At 42.2% G+C, this 16641-nt stretch overlaps 1 protein-coding gene across 1 annotated transcript in view; it reads left to right on the forward strand.

Moving 5' to 3' along the window:
* LOC146810958 (ubiquitin-conjugating enzyme E2 B) overlaps positions 1–10393 on the forward strand; it is an 81066-nt gene extending 70673 nt beyond the window's left edge. Inside the window, exon 6 of the mRNA XM_085618019.1 lies at positions 8906–10393. Coding sequence (XP_085474145.1) covers positions 8906–9034 — 129 coding nt within the window. The 3' untranslated portion in view covers positions 9035–10393. The remainder of the gene's footprint in view (positions 1–8905) is intronic.
* Positions 10394–16641: the final 6248 nt, after the last annotated feature.

Raw genomic sequence — 16641 nt, forward strand, 5'->3', positions numbered from 1 at the left:
CTCAAGCCTCTAGTGAAGTCTCTTTCCCTTAAACCCAGCTGACTTGATTTGAAGGGTCTTATTCAAGACTACATAATCTACGATTTACAGGTTTCAGGGATGATGGATTAAACAATGGGGGAGCAGTGGAAAAGATGAGATGGGCACAGGCAGGAAGCTTGGACCAATTAAAGTTGTACATTGTTCAGAGGTCACCATTTTCCTCTCATAAGTGGAAGCGCATCTTGTCCCTATGTCCAAGTTAGCACAGTCCTAGTCTCCGGGAGCCACAGGTCAGACAATGCAGAACTGCCAGACTGGTGCAGTCAGAGTGTAGGCGATATGAAACTATCAGCAACACGTGAACAAGGGGGGGGGATATGGTATTTTCACTCTGCGGGGGAAATTAAACTGTGGAATGACCGGGAAGTCCTCTTTATGATTTATATATGTGATGGTTGGATATTATAATGCTGTAAGCAACATTGGTTCCCAAGGATTCATTCACAAAACACAGTAACATTTCCATGACATATGTTAACCTTTACATATGTAACTATTTACTAAGTGATTGTTAACTAGATATCCCAAACTTAAATGATTGGATCCTTTTTTCCTACCTAAATATGAAGTCAAAAGGTGTAGTGACTAGGCAACAAACATTTGTTTCAGCTAACTATATATAATTGAATGTATATACAAGAATTATTATGGAGTAATTGTTATAAGTTCTGGTGTTTAAGTGCATAGTGATATAAAGTGATCAGCTAAAAAAGTGCACAATGTCAACATAAAAGGCTGCAGGTTGAGTATTGTTGCTCGAGTCCAAAGTTAGAAGTCATGAGACTCCTACTCTGTTGTGAAAAAGTGTGTTCAGTCCTGTCCAAACCTGTTTTAGTGTTTTTTTTTTTTTTTAAAACCCGGGTGGCTAATGTCAGTGCTTCTCCTCAGGACATGGATCATAATACCACTGCTTGTCAAGAACGTGGGACATTTGTTATTTGTGTCCGATGTCTTTAATAGATGCTATCACCATGTGACGCTTGTGGGGGGTAAATGTAAACTTTATATATTCATGAAATGAGGAATAAATATATGATTTGCACAGCAACGGGCATTTCCACTTTTTGTCTAGTCACCTTTAAGGATCATTGTCTAATCCTTTGAGCCTATGTATATTTATTAGACTAGATAGAGTTTGGATTTGATACTTTGTTGTAAGCTAAAAAATTATGAATGATTATTGCTGTAATTTGCAACACCAATCATTTACTTGATTGTCTAGGGTATGGGTGCTCTTAGTTAAATTTCCCTGCCCCTCTACATACTTTTCTCTTTGATTTGGATATACGAGGGAAGCCTCCACACACTAGAGCCCTCACAATTTAACATACATGTAATGAGAACTCAAGCAATAATTTTATAGATAGATATATTCACTGAAAAAAACAAAGGTTAAAGTAACTTTATAGGTAGGGGAATTTGTCAGTGACAACATACATGTTTTACACACAAGAAATCACAGAAATTCACCAGTTATAGCTAGCACTGCTAACTAGAACTTGCGTTCCACCATGCACTGCTTATGACCTTACATATGACCTCTCAAATGACATAACTGATGACATCATCCAAGCCACGTTTTCCCTCATAAAGCTGTATAATTTACAATGGCATTAGAGGTCTGACAGTAAGCACAAAATAGCTCGGAATATGATCAGGCGTCATCACTGCCAACACAGAAATAACTCTCTTAGGTGTTGAAAACAAGCATTATGTGCAACATGGAATCTATTGCATACACTTTACAGGCAGCAGATTTCACATTAACAATCACCCACAGATATATGGAAAACCCCCATTGGGTACGGTGATCCATCTGTATAGAACTGTTAACAGAAAGCCAAAATAGTGAATGCCAGTTCCAAAACAAATGCCTTACTATGGACAGCTTTTATCGGCATCAAACCCCTGATACTCATCGAACTACATTGATAAATGAAGTTGATATCAGTAGAGAACTAAGTGCTGTAAACAGTGTTCTCTCTATGGAGAGAGTTCATTATATACCATACTATTTGGAAACACTGAAACTCTATGTGAATTGCACAACAGAGTATTCAAAATAATCTACTAAGAACAGTGTACATTCTACGCAGTAGTTGTCAAAAAAGACACTATTTGCTAAAAACATACTAGATTTGAAGGTGCTATCGATCATACCACCTGCATCCTTCATACTGTGGTTAAAACTTTAAGATAGCCCATCTTTTGAAGCATAAAATGCAGGTGTACATAAATTAGTACCTTGTGCACACACTCTTTTATGTTAAGTATAAATTATCATGCTGACCCGATTCTCTGCTCACAAAACTTAGTATCTACTACATAGAATCTTTCTCCTCTTGGAAACTTTTTCTGCAGAACCAAAAAGTTGTGTGGAGTATAATGAATACAAGTCAGCTGTTACCTGCACACAGTTACTCTTGAATGCCGTTAGGAGGGGTGTCGGGCAGGGTTGCGTGCTGGCCCCATTCCTTTTTAACTTGTATATCAATGGACTGGGCGATGCATTAGTCAGTAGTGCACAAGATTTCCCTCAAGTTGCTGATCGACCCATTCCGGTTCTTCTTTATGTGGATGACGCAGTTTTAATGGCAAGAACCCAAATTGGTCTACGAAGGGTCCTTGACTGTTTATCAGTTTTCATGAAGGATCTTGGTCTTCGTACCAATATATCTAAGACGTTTGTAATGAGATGCGGTCAAGGGACCAAGAGACCAAAAGATATATTTGTGGATGGCCAGAAGCTAGTCTCAACTAAGAGTTTCTCATACCTTGCAGTACAATTTAATCACTATGACTCATGGGCTCAAACCATAACTATGAAAAAATTGTTGTTCATTTGGTCATCCACCACCCTTGCAACTTTTTCAAAGAAATTAGGAAGGAAACCCCCTGAGGAGCTCCTACAAATACACCAAGCAAAATGCATTACGTCTGTTATGTATGGAGCAGGGGTGTGGAACCTAGCTAACACTATGTTGCTGCAACATGTTGAAAACTCATTTTTAAGATTTATTCTATCAGTTCCACCAAGCACCTCCTCTCATGTTTGCCACGAGGAATTGGGTCTCCCTTTTATCTCTGACCTTATTAAAATAGAACCGATACTGTTGTGGCACAGTATCTGGTCAAAGGAACAGACACAGCTAAATAGGGAGATTCTGCAGGACTGTCTCAAATTAGACAGGGCTTTAACGGAGGGTTTATGCTTATTGGAAATTGTCAGGAGAACTCTTAGAGCCTAGTGTTAGTCAACACCAATTACTAATAACTACACTAAGAATGGAGCCATATTTGTCATTTGTGCCAGGTAACTATGATAAAATGTTATTGACTAGGTTTAGGTTCAATACTGTCCACAGACTAGTGACTCTGCCTAAAATAAATGAATGGTCGCGACAGTTACCACTGTGTCCTTGTGACAACCAATCTTCAGTCCACTATACATTTAGTCCTTTTTTGTAAATTTGACTTAATTAAGGAAAGTGTGGTTAATTCCACTTACATGTAGCATGGAGGTAGCCATGTTTTTAAAGAGTGCTTCGATTAAGAAAGTGTTATTAATGATGAATTCCAAACATAAACGAACCACCTCTCTATATTTGTATGGTCTTTTAATTAATGAAATGTGTATGTATTTTAAAATGACCAAATTGTTCTGTTTATTGTGATTGCTTTTGTTTTTTAAATCATGGATTATATTGGTAAATGGATTATTTTAATGCTTTTATGATTGTTAAAAAATAACAGTTAAATAAAGCTTTACTTGACTTGACTACTCTTGAATGCAAACATTCATAACCTATTCAATATCTCTACACCGCTATGGTGCATTACGAGTAGATGAGGTTTGTAAACACTTAACCCTATCAGCTGGACACAGGCTGTACAAAACTAGGTTGAGAAGTACTATGGTAGTTACCCACTACTATGTAAAATATAAAACAAGCATTGAATGATGTCATCAGTAATGTCAGTTGAGAGGTCATGAGTGATGTCATAGAAAATGTCATGAGTGATGTCATATTTGAGGTCATAAGCAGTGCATGGTGGGAGCGCAAGTTATAGTTAGCTAACTATAACTGGTGAATTTCTGAGGGTTTTTTGTGTGTAAAACGTTAATGTTGTCAATGACAAATTCACCTTACTGTAACGTTACTTTAACCTTTTGTTTTTTTCAGTGAGTTTCTAAGGTTTAACCACAATAAAAAAATCAAGATACTTGTAACCCACCTAACTATAACGTTACTTTAACCTGTGATATTTTGTCCAGTGAATTTCTATATTTTTTTTAGGGGTAAAGTAATACCTAATTACTGCATGGAAATGCAACCCTCTGCCGCGCACAGCTGAACGGCCAGGCCCTGCAGCCAACATAGAGCCAGCACCAGGGGATTGGCCACGGAGCCTGGCCCTGGGGACCCCATCCCCCAGGGTGTTATTTTTTATTTGTACTTTTATTGAAGGCGAATTTCAGCTCTGGGGACCCCGTCCCCGCAATATTTGTAGTGTGAGGGGTGACATGCAGGCCCCCTACCCGGGCCGATTTCAGCCCAGGGGACCCCAGGGCCCAGCGCAGTTTTGAAGTGGGTCACACAACCCTCTTCCTTGGCTGATTTTAGGCCCCGGAGGCCTCATCCTTCAGGGCCCAGTGCAGTAAAAGGTGGGTGCCCTAGTGCCCACCTAGGGCACTCACCAGCTGGCTCCTCACATTCAGTGGGAGTCGGCATTACTCTCGCCAACAGGGAGCAATTTCTAAATCTGCTCTCTGCGGGCTGGAGCAATATTTATATCGGTTTTCCTGCCTACTTCATAGCGATCGGGGAAACTAATCTAAAGTCCACCCCCAGCATGCGGGAGCATTTCTGAAACCCCCCACCGGCTGGGAGCGGACTTGGTGTTTGCTCCTTAGCAAACTACAACTTCTGCAGAACTTGGTAGCTCGCCTCTTGTTGGGAATATCTAGACAAAGCTCAGTGGCTAAGGCTCTAGTGGAGCTTCACTGGCTGCCAGTTGATAAGAGGATAGACTTTAAAGTGCTTTGCATCGCCTTTAATCCTTACATGGAGAAGGCCCAGAATATTTTAAAAATAAATCTATCATATACATTACCGCTAGGTCACTTTGATACTCCTCAGCAGCCAACCTTAAAATCCCCAAGTTTAGAAGAACGTGTTTGTGGGTGGGGATCGGGGGGGAGGTAGAAGCTTTGTGTACGGTACAACCAAATGGTGGAATGCCTTACCCCTCCACTTAAAGACAAGTTCTTCCATGTTAGTATTTACAAATAATTTTAAGACCTGTTTTATTAACTCCTAGCTCCATAACTAGCTGTCATAATCATCCATCTGTGGTGCCTCCAGCGCCAAGACGCCCTCTGGCATTCGAGCGCTGTATAAAACCTATTTTCATTTCATTTCCCGCTTGACAGGAGATTTAAAAATGCTCCTGTCATGTGAGGGCAAACACAGGTTTCTGCTGCTGGCAGGGAAACAGTTATGTCCAAGGGGTGGGCACCTTGGCACATAGCTGCTGAGCCGGCCACGGGGATAGGCTCGGGGAGGAGGGCTGCACTGCCCCCTCCCTTAAAGGAATCTGCCCTGGAGTGAGCTCCTGAGGTCCTTTTCAGGCTTGGGGATTGGGGGCCTCTGGAGGCACTGCCTCCAAATAAATAATAAGATCTGCCCCTGGGCTGCATTCGCTGTGGCCTGTAATTGCTTGGTCGGGGGGGGGGGGCCTGTGTACCACCCCTCCCATGATAACGCCAGGAGATGGGACCTCCTCCCTTAAACAAATTCCCAGGGGTAGGCTCCCGGAGGCTTATACTAAATAAACGAGGCCCAGCTGCTGTTTTTTCCTTTTTTTTTTTTTTTTTTTTTTTTTTTTTTCTCCCCTCCTTTGACTCCGCAAGAGTCTCTGCATTGGTGTCCCCTCTGGTAATCACCCTCCATGGGGCCTGGGTGGGGGGTGATGGTATCCCTACCCTGCCCCCATATAACTTTAAAAAAAAATAAAAATTCTTTTAAGAACTTCAGGGCAGATGACTTAGTCCTGTAATGATGCTAGCAACATTCATGGAGATTTTATGTTTTGGAACCCACTTTTTTCTCAACCCCTGCTTGACCGATCACCCCAAAACTTTCCAGGAAGGAGCTGAGGTGGAGGAACATTTTTTGTGGATAGTTTCCTGAAGATTCGTCAAACGGGACAAAAGCTATAAGCAAACCAAAAAAAGCTCTGTCTATGGTAAAGCAGACCTAACTTTAAGTACCTAGTGGTGACCGCCACTAGGATATGTCTAGATCTAGAGATCTACGTAGATTTAGAGATATACCCATCTCCATCAATCCACTGGCCAGGACATATATATTTGGGTTTTAAGGCCAATGCGTTTTTGTGTTTATTTTGTCAAAAGGAGGGCCAGTCCCCAAACCCCTTGGCTGACAGTTTACAGTACCATAATATGGATCTGTGAGAGATGATTGCCTACCACTATAAGATAAGATGTGTATCCATATGTACGTTATATATATTCTTATACTGTGAGTTATGTCGTTTTATTATTTCTTTAACAACTTGTGCAAAGGTGGATGTGCTTCCATCTACAGTGAATAGATAGATATTCTACTTTATTGCCGCAAGAATCATCCTTTGTGATGCAAACTGTTGCAGCAACTCCTGTCTTCAATGGTGCTTTAGTTACATTCCCCATGTTGCTTCTAATAAGATTCTTTAGTGGTGTCTTATGGTATACCTTCACCAATGTCCTCGTTGGCCATTTAATGAAAAAAAAGTTGCATGTACCGCCAAAGCATCCTCTCAACAGCAACATCAAAGATGTAATCACTTTTATGTGATTTCATAGGAAAAAGATTACAGGGAATACCATTACTTAGGAACCATTTCATCTAAACTCTTTGATGGAAATTTTCAGAATCAATGGCACTTACTTTTATGTGGAAACCAATTAATAGAATGTCTTTTTGGGCAAAATTGGCATTTGAATGCTTATTTTTTAAGAGTAAATAGAATGGTTGTAAGTCCTACTTTCAGAAGAGTTTTGTCGGAGATATTTTTTTCAGTGCATTACTTCAGGGGACATTATCTCATTTTTATATCTTTTACCTTGTCAATTACTTTGGATTCTTTTAACTAGCTGACCTCTTGCAACCCTTAAATACTATCAATACCTGCGCCCTAAAACACCTCACTGCTTATCCCGGAAGCCTAAAAGGCCTTCCTACCCCAAAATTCCTCCATCACAGAACCATACAAAATCTCACCACCTCTAACGCCACCCATTTATGAACCCTAAAAAACCCTTCTTACACCTTACCCTGACTCATCCCATACCTTTTAAAAAAACCTCAGCACTTCCAATCGCCACACATTTCTGAGACCTAAAAAAAGTCACCGTCCTTAAACACTGGTCATCCATGACCCATAAGAACACCTTATCACCCTAAACTACTCATCCATGAACCCTTAAAAACGATTTCTATTTTTAAACTCCACCGATACCTAAATCCTTAAAATGCCCTACCACCATAAACTCCACCCCACCCAGAACCCTAAAAATTCTTAACCACACCAATTGCTACCTATAATTGGACATCCCAAACCATCACAAGGCCTAAACTCTGCCCATCCATGAACCCTAAAAGCCCTCAACTCCTTAACACTACATCCATTCCTGAAACGTAAGAACACTTCACACAGCTGAACACCACTCATCTGTGAACCCAAGAAACACCTCACCACCTTAACACTCCACCCATCTCTGAACCCTAAAAACCCTTTTCTATGCCTGAACTCCAGTTATTCCTGCCCCTTAAAAACACCTCATCACCCTAAATATTATTCATCCCTGAACCCAACCTAAAATCACTCCACATGTTTAATGTAATTGGATTTTTCCTCAAAATTATCCTTCCTTTAAAATGTTTATTATAATTTTCGTTTTTTGTTGTGGGTTTTTTGTTGTTGTATTTCCTTAAAATAGTTTTTCCATGATTTGGTTTCTTCCAGTGTGGTTTCTCAGTTTTCGTTTTCCATTAATTCACACGCATCAAATGTAACCTGGCCCTGCCTAACCAGTTGACTCCAGTATCTACGACCAGCAGTACGGGAATGCAGGCTGTCATGTTGGCTCCTGACAAAGTGCAAGGAAACAAAACCCACCATCTTTTACAGTGGTGCATGTTTTACAAAGACTGTAATGTGCACCAACATGCAGCACAGAAATGAGGATGGGCAAAAGATCTCAGTAAATAGGTTGAGCCTGTCTAACCACGTCATTGCTAGTAAAACTACACTCCTCTTCTAGAATTCCAGTCAAATCCTAATCTAGAGTGATTGAGGCAGTCCAACAGTCAGTCTTGGGATGAATCTCATTTCAGCAGAGGATGGCTCTGCTAAAGAAACTTTGTTAAAATTGAGAGCACTTTCAGTGTCTTGTACAAATGTCAGGAACCTGAATGAGAAACGTAGTTGTTAAAATATAGAATAGAGATAGATGAACGAAACCCCTTAATGTTGAGCAATGCCTTCTCCAAGTTTTGCGCCTTACCAAAAGAAAGTACATTGCTGCTCATTCAATTATAAATCTGAACAAATGTGTTAATTGAATGATTTGTGGTAAGAATAGATCATTATTTGCTTCATTTTATCAACAATTATTTGTACTCCATTCAGTCACAAATGTGCCTATTGGGTTTTATTCTATTGTATTTTAAATCCCCGTTGATCCTCCTGAAGTAAATTAAAGAAAGTATCGTAATCCTCCCAATGCTAACTACTGTTCGAATGTTTAGAATGCCCTCTTAGATTACTGATATGTGTACATCTTCTGTTTCCATAGTCTCTACTGGACGAACCGAATCCAAACAGTCCTGCAAATAGCCAAGCGGCACAACTTTATCAGGAAAACAAACGTGAATATGAAAAGAGAGTTTCAGCCATCGTGGAACAAAGTTGGAACGATTCCTAATTCCTGATTACTTTGCACAGTTCTCCTCATCATCCTCTGCTTTGTGTAAACTTTTAACTCAAAGAAAAATGGAAGACTTCCAGAAATTTAAGTGCCACGAGTTTTAAGGAATTGAGTTCAAAGAGGTCTTGAAAACAATGGAAATTATTCGTGCTGGGAAAGTTTCAAAGCTTGTGTATCCCGATTAACATACTTTTTATTGCATGGTATGAACTAAGTTATTACTGCATTTGTAATATACCCTTTGTATTTTTTTTACATGTATAATGGCGTGGAGGAATATACACTTTTTTTTTGTTGTAAATCTGTACTTTTTTTCCTCAAAGACTGAATGCCTTATTTGTGATTTTTTTTTTAGGTTTATAAATTAAAGAAGGCACTTAATGTTAGGTGTGTGTGTATGTATATATATATATATATATATATGTACATACACATACTAAAAGCATAAACTTGGCGCAAGGCTTGTTTTAATTATCACTTATTTCATTAGAAATTTGAGGTTTTATTTCATGCACTTGTAACTGGTTGTACATAAAATAGACTCTTTACATTTAATTGCTCAAATGTGGTTTCTCATTCAAAGAGTCTTTTGGACATATTCTCATTATGGCTTATTTTCCTCTCTGGTTTGATGGTCTCCTTAAATTATTTTTTATCTTTGCGATTCGTTTTTAAAAAAAAATTAATATTTTTATGAACCACCGTTTAAATTGGAATCTTGGATATCTATTTAATTAAACTTCTGGCCCCCCTAAAGTGCACTTTTAAATTAAGATCTATGTTAATGATAGTGTATGGGAGTTTATGAACCATTGTCTTTGAATCAATACATTGAACTTTAGAGTGACCAGTCCCTAATATCCCTTTTAGTTGTTTGTTTGATTTGTTTGCACTTTTGGTTTATGCAATACAAAGTTGTAAATTAATGGTTTTATGTTCCTGGTAGATGCTTACAGAGTTCTGGGGTGTAAGTATGGCCGAGAAAAATGGAGCATTTCAAACCCAAATAGATAATCTGTGTTATATATACTAAAATGAAATCCTACTGAATCAAACCATTTAAAACTAGGAAAGAGGCAAAAAGTAGGAACTAAATGGCAACTTGTTATTTAAGAAGAAAATCAATCGCTTTCAAGTGAGTGGCCATAAGGTGATGGACAACATTGTTATATTTTGAGCACATTTGAAAATCTTGAATGCCTTCCCAGCTGGAAATTTGTAGAGCATTGCACTTTCAGATAAATATTTATTTGTATGACTATATGGGAAAAATTAAAGGAAAGTTAACACTGACCTGTGCATTTCCAAAACAACTGATGTTCTTCTGTAACAATGAAGTGACATGCTTGAAATTTATATTTTGTTCCCCATTTTATTCTTTCATTGGTCTGCAAGAGTTTTGAAACAAAGAAAAAAGTAGTTGTGTCACTTGAATGGCTTACAAATCAAGAGTTATGAATGTGTAAGATAAAAGCCTGATTTCAATCAATATTGTTTTATAGGAAACTCGAGATAAAATATATATATATTTATAATGGCCTTTATATGTAGCCTCTGTAGGCCTAGAAGGCATAGTGTAGGCCATCGTCTTGAATATCTTTGATGCCATAAGTTAACAGCATTTTTTAAATCTGTATGACTTTTCTGTATGACGTGAAAGAGGCATAGCATCTGAATTTCAAACCTGTGCCCCATATGAAAAGTATGAAATGAAAATGCTGTCTGATCCTTGCCACAGGTGCCCCTATCTTATCATACAGGAAAACCTGAATGGAAAAATAGGTTTCTTCTACAAAGGAGATGAAACTTAAAATTGTCTTTAATCCCGCAAACATGTTCAATTAGAGTGAGACTTTTGCAGCTCCAACAAAGCCGTGAAGTTCATTTTTAAAACAGTAGTTTTGGTTATTTTTCAAGAGTTCTGCATGCTTTAAATTTACAAATCATGAAAGAAACCTGGTGGGAAGGATTTCGTGTGTCTGTATTACTACACATTTTATTTGCCCAAACATAAGTTTTCTTTTTGCTTCTTATTTAGTTAGAAATGGCACACCAAAAATTATAATTTGTAAATGGTACATCACTTTATTGCCCAGACAGTACTACAGTTTGTGCACTTTGCACTAAGGTTAAGTCAATGCATTATTTTTACTAAGTAGTATATTAAAAAGAAAAGATTTATAGCATGTGTTGATCCACATGCTTTGCACGCTGCTGCCATTTAGTCTTGGGCTCGGATTTTAAAAGTTGTTTTTATTTGAATCTGCTTTGAGTCGTGGGATGTTGTTACTCCGTTATTGTTCCAAAGCTACTTGAGAACCGACTTGTCCCTAGAATATTAATTATCTGCCATCTGGTTCGGACAGGTTTCTAAAGGCCCCGAGATTGAAAGGCTCATCCAAGTAGGGAGAACAATCTTTCTGGTGCCATGGTAAAATAAAACTTATCAGTTTCTGCAGGAGAACTTTTAGACATCGCCATAATAAATGGCCAAGTCACAGAATCGAGGCCTCTGAGAACTTCTCTCAAATGCAGCTAATAGAAGAATATGGATGAATACAGGATATAAGACCGAACACTATTCTGTTTTTGTTCACAGTGCTATGCCAAATATCCTTAGACTGAACAGCATGGGATCTACAATCTAGGTTTCTTCCCTGAGCACAGTGTGGCCTTGTGTGAGTGCTGTGCAGAATTGTAGTGCAAAAAGACACTTCACTACAGGTGAGAAGCATTGAGCAAATCTTAAAATCGCAGTCGGCTGCCAATATGCCAGAATTTAGTTTTTTAGTGACAAACTCCTGCTCGATGCTAAGCAGAAGAGGCAGGACCCTCTGGGATCTCAGCACACTAGCATACTCCCAGTCCCCAAATGGTGTATTCTTTTCACTGAGGGAAACCCCTTCCAGCTCATCCTTGCAATTTGGAACCTGAGGTCTTAGAGTTTAGAACCTTACAGCTTCTAGAGGAATGTATGGCATATTCTGTGAAGCACACAGGCTCAACACTAAGGCCTGTTATGAAGCCAAATGGAAATGATTTGTCCATTTCTGCATTTCGAAACAATTGGACCCATTTAAGTTTTTTGTTTAGGATATAGTTCCATACCTTCTTCACTTTCATACAGCTGGTTTAGTTTACACCTATGTACGTCTTCACTTAGGACTAGAGCTACACATGTGCTCAACAGGCAACATGTTTCTTCTGCTTTCTTGGAAGTAAAAAAAGAACACCACCTGCTTGGAACCATAATGCGGTACTGATACAACTCAACGGGGTCCCCTTTCGAACCACAAAGATATTTTGGGGTATAAGTGTTGCACCTGAAACCCCAGAACTTTAGATCACATCAAGAGAAACCTTTGCCAAGGAGAAGAGCGGAAGAGCCGTGAGGAGGAGTACTGCCCATTGCTGTGTTCTGTGTGAGGTTGGCCTGCAGTTGCTGTTCCTGCCAAGGAAAGGACAAAGACTAGAACTTTTCTGTGAACCTGCTTCAAAAAATCGCCAACGGCCGGTGTGTGCTGGCCTTCTGTTCTGAAGTCTCAGGGACACAAAGACTTCACCTCTGGTTCCCCTGAACTCTGTTGCTGAGCGTTCTGACCTGCCAGGAGGTGTCTATTCCAGTTGTGGGCCTCTGGAGGTTGTTGCTGCTGGGAGCTGGAAGAAAACAAGAACTGAAGAAATCAACACATTGCTCTTCTTGCGGCTGTTTTTCCCGATGCAGCACTGCCATGCGAGAAGAATCTCCATGCATAGCTGCGCTGCTGCCGAAGATGCAGCACCTGTCGTGACTGCAAAAACCGCTGCATCGTGGGGTCTTGTTTGAAGAAACAGACGCAGCGCCACTTGTTGCCGCCGCATTGATCACCGACGCATTCTGGATTTCCATGCATAGTACCTGTGTGGCAAGTTTTCCCGACCCATCGCCTGCGGACCAGAATTGTCTTGTAGTCGACTCATCACTTCCCCTTACAGGCCGGATTCGATGCATCACTTCTGCGTGCAGTAAATCTGTTGCCTTCCCAGGGTTTCAGGAACTGACACATCTGTTTCTTGACGCTTCCCATCTCTGTGGCTGTTTGGCCTTGTGAGTTTTGAAACATCTACAGGTACTTTGTGTAGAATCACGCATCCATAGTTATCTTTTTCTTTTCACAACAAAATTTTATTGTCAACAAGGCAAAATATCCTAACAGCAGTATATACGTAGTAATCCTGATGATGTCAACATTTTATTGCCAAATGTGCAGAAGAGGATCATATGCTTAACAACATAGAACATTAACAATCAACTGAAATGACATAACCCCATTATGTGATACGATGCATGTCAAGTCATCCCCAGAGTGAATAGTTAAGTCACAGATTTGGTGTTCACCCCGCCTTGTGGTAGCTGTGGCTAATATCAATCTATTGTGCTGTCTGGGATAGGTTCTAGGTAAATCCCCCGGAAGTCCGCCCATCTCTTCCAAATCTTGGGGTGTTTCTCGGGACAGCCCTGTGCAGCAAATATAGGTATCATCAGCTCCATACAGAAATCAAGACCCTTCCAAGCTCCAAGGGAGGGCGGGGAAGCGTCCTTCCAGGCCTACGCAATGTCCCTCTTCGCGAGTGTAAGGCCCAGTAACAGTAGGTGGCGTATAGGCGTAAACGCGTCATGCCAACTATGCTGCATTAAACAAATCTTCTTGGTTCCCCGCTGTGTCCCTCCAGTTTCTTCCGTGTGGAGTAATCTTTTTTGGATATATGGCGCGCTAGCCCCTGGCGTGCTTGGGGGACCCCCTCACACGAGGCCGAAGCTGCATGGGCGAGTGCTTCACAGCTTTCACGTTTCCAAGGGATTGGATTTGCTTCGGCCCCCGCATTCAAAGACTGCAATGTAGCGCCACGGAAACAAGGTCCGTGACTTCACGGAGAGACCAGTTCACTGCATCGTGGTCCCTGGTACCGCTGGACTTGATTCAATGCGGTGAGGCGTATGGGGGCCAGGGAGAAGAGCTTATGCAGCACAGACGTTACGATATTTTAAACTGAACCTGTTTACGTTTTTGTTTGTCACCAGCACTCACTATGGGATAAATGAATTCTACCCAAAGAGCTTACCTAGTCTGCCAAGATGGTGCTCTCTGAGAACTGTAGTCTGTGGACGAAGGCTGCAGTGACACTTTGAGGAATATGACTCAGCTGAGCTGGGCTTCCACCAATGGGAGTATGATTGAACACGTAAAGAGCGACCGGTGCAAGGAACTGGTGAACAGGGCATATGATTCAGGCACACCCCGCCGAAATGCGTCATGCGGACTATGCTGCATTAAACAAATCTTCTTGGTTCCCCGCTGTGTCCCTCCGGTTTCTTCCGTGTGGAGTAATCTTTTTTGGAGATATATATATATATGTTCGAGGCATGTGGGCTGCTGAATTCATATCTGTGCATAGATCGCCGCCTAGTGTTGGGTCCGGATGTTTGCACGTTGTTGTCCTGGAAGAGTCTTCGAAGTATCCTGAGATAGGTGACTCCTCCCCTGGACCATAGTGCGCATGGGCATCCTCTCCATCCTCAGATTGTTTTTTTCCGCCATTGGGTTCGGATGTGCTTATCTTGACTCAAGTTAGGAAAAACTTTTTTCAGGCCAAAAGGCCTTTAGTTCGCGTCGGTACTGTTCTCGCTCGGTATCGACAGTTACTTGTTAGTTTTATTAACTTCTAAAACAACTTTTTCGCATCGACCATCGACGATGGAATCGAGGACACCATTCAAGCGGTGTCCTGTTTGCAATGCGAAATATCCCCATATCGACGTCCACCCGGTGTGCAACAAATGCCTTTCACCGGATCACGACGAATCCACATGTATGGCCTGTGCCCGATTCCGATCCAAGAAGACCCTTCGGAATCGACGAGCGGCGAGACTTGAAGCGCAGCAAGCGGCACCGGCCCCGACCAACATCTTAAGCTCCGAGGACGAAGATGTGGAAGGCGTGGAGAACCTACCCTCCAGCCCCGCTTCCGAACACGATTCCGGATCGGAAGACATCGAAGAACAACTATTTCACAGAGATGAAGACGACACCGAGGTAGGAGACTACGATGAGGCCTTAGGGGCCGAAGAAAGTGGCTCCGGTGACGAGCAAGGCCTACCCGTACAGACGGAGGATATCCCAGTGCGTCAGTCTATGGCTCCGGTCGAGGGATCGCCTTCGGGCCTTACCCAAGACCTATCTCGCAGTTCTTCGGCCCCGCCCTCTGGCCCGGCCTCGGACATTCAGCGACGGCCATTAGGACCCAAACCGGCTGGTTTCCCTTCCTCGAAACCAAAAGTCGTGTCGGTTCCACAGAAACCGAAACTGAAAGTGGTACTGGTCGGATCGAAGCCCACTACACCTTCGATGCCAGCAAAACCCGTCGGCACCGACCGCACCAAACGGGACTTCGGTGCCGAACTCGCAGCAGCAGACGTCGGCGCCGACACACGGAAAAAGGCCATCGGCACCGACAAACCGCCTCGGCACCAGGCACCGAAACAATCGGCTCCGGCCACTAAGGTCAAAATGGCCGCTGCGTCGCACACCACTTCGAAAGCAGCACCTAAGGCCCAATCATCGACGGCTACCGCCTCTCCTCGACTCGATGACCCCGTGGCCCCGAAGAAGCCCACGCCTGCCTCTACTGAACCGCTCGGCGCCAAACAACCGTCGGCGCTCCAGGTGCGACAAGTTGCAGAGTCCTTGCAACGCATCAAAGAAAAGGCAGCCCTCCAGGACACATCGGGCCCCGAGCCGAAAAAAGCTCAAAAAGCTTCTCCAGCAACACCTCAGATCACTTTTGGCCTGCCGCCATCCACGGCGCCAAAAATGTTTGTAATAAGAACTCGTGTCACCCAAACTAGGATCACACCTGCCGAACGATCTCCTACGGAGACGTCACCATCCCACATCATCGATGCCGACACGGTAGAATTCTGCTCCACAAGCGGAGAATATCTTCCGAACACACTTTGGACTCCTACCGGATCCCGCTGAAGAAAAAGCTGCCAGCAGATTCGGAGCCAGTTCTTTACGAACGTCTCCATACCTCCTACCCGGATCCACAGTCCTTCTCCCCGACACACTCCGAAACCGACGTTTTGGAGGACTATATGGGTGACGACGTCCCCTACCCAAGAGAGATGGACCCTGAGGGCCAACAGGACCCTGACCAGGCTTGGGATGACCCTGTAGACACAGGTGCACCTATGGATACACAGGACACGCAGCTCTATGGCGCAAAAACGTCTCCCACAGAGGACACTGCTGCATTCAACGCCCTGATTGAACGTGCTGCGGAAAATCATGGTGTGCAACTCCACTCTGACACAATCGAGGACGATTTTCTAATGGATACTTTCGCATTCTCAGAAAGGAATATCAAAACTCTACCCATGCTGAAAGGTGTCCTCAAACCAGCAAAGGACATTTTCAAAGAACCCACCAGGGCAAGAGTGATAAACCCCAGGATCGACAAAAAATATAGGTCGGCGCCTGGGGACCCTACGTACATTAGAGGCCAGTTGCCTCTAGATTCCATAGTAGTCGCAAATGCTCGCAAACGGGCGCACTCGCAAACAA

The sequence above is a fragment of the Triturus cristatus genome, chromosome 7 (assembly GCF_964204655.1).
Source record: "Triturus cristatus chromosome 7, aTriCri1.1, whole genome shotgun sequence".
NCBI lineage: Eukaryota > Metazoa > Chordata > Amphibia > Caudata > Salamandridae > Triturus > Triturus cristatus.